Source organism: Sphaeroforma arctica, assembly GCF_001186125.1.
Source record: "Sphaeroforma arctica JP610 unplaced genomic scaffold supercont1.594, whole genome shotgun sequence".
Lineage (NCBI taxonomy): Eukaryota > Ichthyosporea > Ichthyophonida > Sphaeroforma > Sphaeroforma arctica.
The window spans coordinates 46,401-53,710 of record NW_014039964.1 but is presented as its reverse complement, the minus strand read 5'-3'; the positions used below and the strand labels follow the sequence as shown (position 1 = coordinate 53,710).

Sequence of the window (7,310 nt, the reverse complement as noted above, 5' to 3'; positions counted from 1 at the left end):
CCTACTGGTAGTCTGTAAGCTATTTTACATCCTGGTTGTCTACAAGCTACTATACTTACTGGTAGTCTATAAGCTATTCTACCTCTTGCTTGTCTACACGCTAGTATACCTACTGGTAGCCTGTAAGCTATTCTACCTCCTGGTTGTATACACGCTAGTATACCTACTGGTAGTCTGTAAGCTATTCTATATCCTGGTTGTCTACACGCTATGTCGGGCACCTACGATTAGAAGTGTTTCCGCCGATTAAGTTTATTGGTTGGTACTATAAACGTCTATTTCGGTCCTGTCTTTTTCCTCGGGAAGATCAGTTGCGGGAAATCCGAGTTAACAGAGAAGTCCATCGTCGGCTGAAAAGCAAAACATGAACCATATTTAGATATCAATTAGATGAGTGTAATAATTAATTGGTTAATATTCATAGATTCCAGGTCATGAGTGTAACACTGACTAACGGGTGTACTAGGTGATTATATTTGTATGTCAGAGTTTAATTCTGATTGACGGGTGTACTGACAACAGATAAGCAGGCATACTTACAACGGGAATGCGATGATATTTGTAATTATTCTACCTGCGAATAAAATATCTGAACGAGATATAATATTTACAAATATGTATGTTAGTCCAAAGTAGAAAACTTATCAGTCAAAAATGGACACCACACACGTATATATATATATATATATAACTATATATAATTATAATATAAATATAAACGTTATATGTATATATATACATATAATATATATATATATTATATATATACGTATATATATATATATATATATACATACATACATACATACATACATATATATATATATATATTCGAACAATGTCAATCCAAGGGATACTTTCTGTATTGACCATAAACATATTACAATGTACACTGCACATGTTCATTTCGTGTTACCATTGTCCATGTGCATAAGACCTCACTCGCAATATCATGCATGCACACTCCACACATGCCTTTACTTACTGGCTCTTCTGTATCTATGTCGTTCACACCCGTATCACTCGCATAGGCAGTCACCCATGAAGCACCCATGTGTAAATGCAACTCAAATAAGCGTGTCACACACATACAAAACTCTATAATGTATATACCCTAATTCGTAAACCCTAAAACCCTGCTACATTCCAGGCTAATATCAGCACACTCACCTCTTCCGGGGCGCGATGTCCCGCCGCGAGCAGTCGCGCCACAACTGCGTTGTTCTTAGCCACTTGCAGTAGTTGGTTAATCTCTGTCAGGTGTGCATGCGTGTATGTGTTTCCTTGTGCGTTTGTATCTGCATGTGTGGGTGTGTGGGTCTGCTTGGGCGTGTTTGGCTTTGCACTTCCATGTGCGGGTAGTGTGCTGGCGATCATCGTGAGATGCTCCGCACACACTGAGAAGAGTTTGATCGCGTTCTCGAAAATGACTTTCGCCTGTGAGATAGATATAGAAATAGGATTTCAGGTGTAAGGGTGAGAGTTTAGTTCTTTACATATATATATATATATATATATAGTGATATCCTCGTAGTAGAAGTGGATAACCAACTTGCTACTACGGGGATATCACAAAACTGTAACCTATTAGGCACAAGTCCCCTTGTCCCCAGGACTCAGTAGCGCTGCGACAACACGCTATCACAGAAAACTTTTGGAAATTGGGGAATCGAACCCATAGATCGCAGCTTTGTGATATCCCCGTAGTAGAAGTGGTTAGCTACGGGGATATCACAATATATATATATAGATATACATATATCACAATATATATAAATATAGATATAGATATATATCACAATATATATATATATCACAATATATATATATATAAATATATAGATATAGATATATATATGAATATGTATATATATATGTGTTTATTTTTAAGTACACACGTGAAAGAACAGGGTGTACGTGCAGATGCAATGTCTACCATTGTCATACCACGCTGCAGAATTGGTGGCTAGAATGACGTGCCATAGGACTGTACCCTGTACACAGATTTACTTGCTATCAACCCCACACGCACTCAAACAGACACACACACACACACGCACGCGCGCCTACTTCTACACACACACACACACACAGTCACTCACTCAGATACATGCATACACTCACACACTTACTAAAAGACACATAGACACTCACACACTCACACGCCTACTTCAACACACATCCACCCACTCACTCACTCACGGCTACTTCAATTCCCATCCTCTTACCGGGTGTGTGTTGTACGTCATATTTGATTCCAGGTACGCCCACTCGAGAAACTCTGGATTGCGGATGTACATGAACGGCTCGAACCGATGAAAGTACCGCACTTCCTCTCGTGCAAAATACTTCAGCGGCAGCTGCACTCGCTCGGCCCCTCTGAGACCCTCAAAAAGGCGCGCAAAGGCCCGTGCGAGCGCTTGCTTTACCTCCACTATGAGATTGCGGATGTGCTCGTCTGACAATGCCGCCTTGGACTCTGCACCCGCCGGGTCCGCTGTGGTAGGTATCTGCGGCACTTTACCTATCGTTTTTTGGCGCGCATCGGGTGCGTGGGATGTCGCCTGCCCGTCCGACTGCGCAGTCGTACTCGCAGCGCCGCTCTTTTTCTTTTTCTTCTTTTTCTTTTTCCCCGTCCCGGTTTGTCCCGGTTTCTTGGCTCTCGAGCCAGATAACTCCTGCTCATGCTCACTATGACCATCTTTCTTGCTATCTTCTCCCTTCGCATCTATTACTCCAGTCTCCTTACCTACACTTATTGGCTCATTCCCATCCTTCAGTGCGTTCCGTGCGGCTATAACCTGGTCGCGGCGCTCTTGCCTCTCTCTTCTGCGTGCCTGCAACGTGTCCTGTGTCGCCTTGGTGGCTATGGCCTTGGTGGATACCTGCCACCCGTAGATATAGTCCAAGTACAGGTACACCACACCCAGTTCGTGGGTCAGGAACAGATCCAGGCGTATCCCGTCGATGAGATAGCGTTCCATCATCTCCAGTTTGACAGACAACACCCACGAGCCCAGGTAGCTCGTGAATGGAGGGTCCGTCCCTTCTGTGGCTATGCTAGTGTCTCCATGCTCATCTGTGCTTGTAATTGTGCTTGTGTTTGTGTTGGTATTCGTGTGTGTGTTTGTGTCTGGCTTTATGGTTGTACCAGTACTCGTGCGAGCGGAATCAGTACCTACACTTCCTCCTGCACCAGCGCCTGAGTTGGTATCCGTGTTCGCGCTCTCATTCGCATTCGTTCCTACTGTACTCTTGCACGTACTCCCCACAGCCTGTGCTTGTTTTTGCCCACACTCGCCCTGTTCGCCTGATTCTCGCTGTTGTCGGCTGTGTGTGTGTTGCTGTGTGGGGTCACTATTCCCCTCCATGGCGCCACTGACCCCTATCGCACCCTCGCACGCACTGTCCTGCTGTGCATGCACCACCCCCATTCCATGCGCATCTCCCTGCACCTCTCTCTCTTGCGCTTCTGGTTCCTTGGTCCTCTCCTCCCCTCTGAGCACCCCCTCACCTCCACCTGACACCGGACCTTCACCCACGCCCCTCAGGATCAGGTTTATTCTGGCATCGCACTTGTCTGCGTCTACCTGCCAGTCCGACACCACACGCAGCTTATGGGCCAACACACGATGCTCACGGGCCTTATTAAAGCACCCGATCTTCGTGAGATTGACCATTGGCTGGTGCAGTCGGGCGAAGAACCGGTCCGCCTCGGCCTCGGCCACGGCTGCCCTGCGCCTGAGGACAGGGTCCGTATCCTCTGGGCAAGTTTTTGGGACTGTGCTGCTCCCCATACCCGCCGCGTGTGCGTACCCGTTAAGGCCACCTGCTCCTCCACAGACACCTGTAGTCTCACCCAGGGCTGTCTGTTGGCCTATCTGTGGATACTCATCCTCTCCAGTCTGTGTCTGCATGCGGTCCTTCTCCCCAACAAACCCCTCAGCGTAATGCCGTGCGTGGTACAGATAGGGCGACTCGATGTACGAATTTACCTCCTCCTTAATGGCCTCTGGTACACTCACACTGCCCATCAGTTGGCCTTCGTTGAGCAGTAGCCCATACACTATAGAGCGCGAGAGACAACACGACTGCGGTAGCGAGTTGAACGCCGCCATAAACCGCCTGAGCCATACCAATAGCGGTACGCCCCCATGGGCCAAAGCGGGATCTGCATCCATTGCATCGCCAGTGTAGTTCACATTGTTACCCTTCTGCGTATTTGTATCTGTACTCGCGTGAGTAGTGCCCGGCGCAGTGTCCTGGTGTGCGTACGTGTCGTTGCTATGGTAACTTGCCTTGTTCGCAGGTCTGGGCATGTTAAAGGCCACTCGCAGTCGCTTCATCAGACCGTCCAGATACACCACGCCCTCCGCTCTACTCGCCACACTCACCACCACAGCCGGTCCAGGAGACAGCTGTGTGTACGCCAACGCAGGCACAAACCCCACGTTATACCCTTCTCCTTCGCGTTGGACGCCGAAGGGGCGGGTCTGTAGCATGTGCTGTAGCTCTCGTTCGCATTGGTCGAGGATGTTGGTGTGTAGTGCACGTGTTTGTTCGTATTCAGAGGGATGTGCGGGAACGGCAATGGTGTGCAGTGAGGCCATGAAATGGGCCAGAAACGACAGGCGGCAGCTGACAGACGAATCAACATCTGTGAAGACACAGTGATGAGAGCGCGTGAGGGAAGGTGGTAGGAGCTTATGAGCGGGAGAGTCAGTGGATTAGTTTGAGTTCTAGGGGTTTAGACTTTAGTATTGAGTTCTAGTGCCTATACTTTAGTATTGAATTCTAGAGTTTATACTTCATATTGAGTTCTACCGTTTATACTTTTAGTATTGAGTTATAGGGTTGATACTATTGAGTTATAGGACTGTGGCTTCAAGATTTGGTACGAGATTCGGACTAACCTGTTAGTTGGCGATGATTTGATTGTCTTGCGTGTGCCTATACTTAAATGACAGTGTGAGCTCATACCTTCATCTGGACGTGACACCATCTGCGTTGCGAGATTCAGCAGATTCTGAAAGGCCTCGGGAAAGGATGGTATCTGAGGAGTATGTACGGATACAAATGGAATGTCCGCGGATAAGCCATACGTATGGCTGTATTTATGCTTCATCTAGAGTTATAGCTCACACGCCATTCTCTTGTGCTTGCATACTGTAACGTATTCAAGAAGCAGATTCAATTTCTGGCCTGGAGTGTACGGCCAGTGCTCTGGATATAACACGTTGCGATCGCAATCCGTTTCAAAAGTATGTCCCGCACAATGTTGTATATGTACACAGATTGCTAGTTAGATTGAACTCCGAACTCTTCCCTCTTCATCCCGATGGGCTGCAACCAAACCACCCGCTAATGCATTGGGTTTACTCCAGATACCGCACAATAAAATACATACAATGGCAATCTTCTCGGTCATTTAACGTCGAAACACAGTACGTTTAAACACCACTTGAATGTATGCACAGACCAATTTCAATCTCTTTTCGCAATATCCACTCAGATTCATAGACCAGATTCATGGTGCTAAAAATAAAATAAACTATCTGGCACACCTTTCGCATACCGCTGGTTTCTCGGATTCCATTGCGAACACACAAGTATGCTTATTTATGTACTTGCACACATACAAACATACACATTTGTGCGCATACACACACATACAGACATACATACTTGTACACATACAAACATACATACCTACACACATGCACACATACATACAAACATACATACTTGTACACATACACATACAAACATACATGTTTGTGCACACACCTGATCCGGATTCAGCGGGTCTGATTGGAGGGTGATGTTGCGCACTTGAAAGTCCTCTTCATGGTAGATACTCGCCTGTTGTACGATCTACTCCAGAAATGTTAAATTGAGATGTCAGGGACCGACAGAAGGAAGGATAGCAACTGGACAACAACAGTACGCATCTGAGGATATGCGAATACCATGATCATTTAGAAACCTTAATAATATATATATATATATATATATATATATATGTGTGTGTTCATGTATTTATGTATGTATGTGTGTATATGGTTTGCGAGTAGTTGTTGGATAGTATACTGCTGACAGTACATTTCTACCCGACTTGTACCAATAAAATCTCTGTGATCACTGGCTGTATCTGAGTTTCATTGAGTCTTATTCGTCATGATTGCGTATATCGAGAGACGAGCCATACGTTAAACAAAATCGAAACCCTAAAGCATAAAAGTGTAAAGCCTAAACAAACTTGAAGTAAGGTATGCATGCAGCCATTCCTACACTGGATACAATTCCTCAAACTTTAATCCTAACCCTAAATTCCGAAATCCTAATTTCCAACCCGTACCACTCTTTATACAATTCAGATATGCAACGGTCACTACAGACGACCTCGTGAGCTTCTCGCCAGACACAGCGCTGGGCGCTACAACAGTGAGCCTACCAACACTCAGCCTCTAGATTTGACAGTCAACGTAATACACATATAACTAACAAGGCATGAAATCTTCCAGTGCAGAAGGTCTGTACCGATATACACAGGCGTGAACAGCATGAACGCCAGCACGAGTATACGCATTATCGCCAGAATACGTACAAAAAAACTCAATTATTCACGTACAACACATACACATCACACCAACTCACCTCCAGGATCATCACAATCACTCGCTCGAACGACACGAAGAAGGTGGCCAGCACCTCGTCCTGCAGCATCGAGGGCCGGTGCAAGTATACACACTCGTACACCGTTTGAGCCAGAGAGTGACCTTTGAGCCACGTGACCAGGTGTGCGTACGCCTCGTCCATAATACCCACACGCTCGGCAGGGGTAAAGCCAGATGTTTTGATGAGCTTCCGCCTAAGCGCATCATCCACAGAGAGGATGCGGTTGTCGTCGCTGGCAAAGGCGAGCCCTGCGTCCATTTTTTTGTCCATCATTTCTAACGCGGACATGCCTGATATGTACCGAAAGGTCCGTTGGTTCAACACTAACTTTCATCTATTTTAGATTCTCTTTCTAGACAAGAACAGATTTATATTGGTGTGGATGGAATATAAATTTTGTGATGTATTAAGTCTTACAGAAAGAGAGGGTGTGAAGAGGAGAAGCTTCTTTTATTCCGCAGATCAGGACAAACAATAACCTCACATACATGTATGTAAAAACAGATATATATGAATATATATATATATATATATATAGATATATATATATATATGTGTTATAACAATANATATATACATATATATATATATACGATATATATATATATATATATATATATATATATATTAAT

The 7,310-nt window shown here is 45.1% G+C and overlaps 1 protein-coding gene across 1 annotated transcript; it reads right to left on the bottom strand.

Moving 5' to 3' along the window:
• Window positions 1–238: 238 nt before the first annotated feature.
• SARC_07468 (hypothetical protein) lies at window positions 239–6,970 on the bottom strand. Its single transcript, XM_014298593.1, has 6 exons — window positions 6,658–6,970; window positions 5,788–5,874; window positions 4,981–5,053; window positions 2,229–4,657; window positions 1,171–1,437; window positions 239–350 (listed from the first exon to the last, which is right to left on the bottom strand). Exons 1-6 carry the CDS (start codon window positions 6,964–6,966, stop codon window positions 276–278), a joined length of 3,240 nt encoding a protein of 1,079 aa, XP_014154068.1. The 5' UTR covers window positions 6,967–6,970; the 3' UTR covers window positions 239–275.
• Between the last annotated feature and the right edge of the window lie 340 nt (window positions 6,971–7,310).

What these genes read in the sequence shown, in the direction of transcription:
- SARC_07468 (XM_014298593.1), bottom strand. Translation starts at nt 6,966, where the DNA reads ATGTCCGCGTTAGAAATGATGGACAAAAAAATGGACGCAGGGCTCGCC. An exon ending in TGATTGTGATGATCCTGGAG is followed by an intron (nt 5,875 to 6,657) that starts GTGAGTTGGTGT and finishes TTTCTGGAGTAG; the next exon opens with ATCGTACAACAGGCGAGTAT. An exon ending in GGTGTCACGTCCAGATGAAG is followed by an intron (nt 4,658 to 4,980) that starts GTATGAGCTCAC and finishes GTGTCTTCACAG; the next exon opens with ATGTTGATTCGTCTGTCAGC.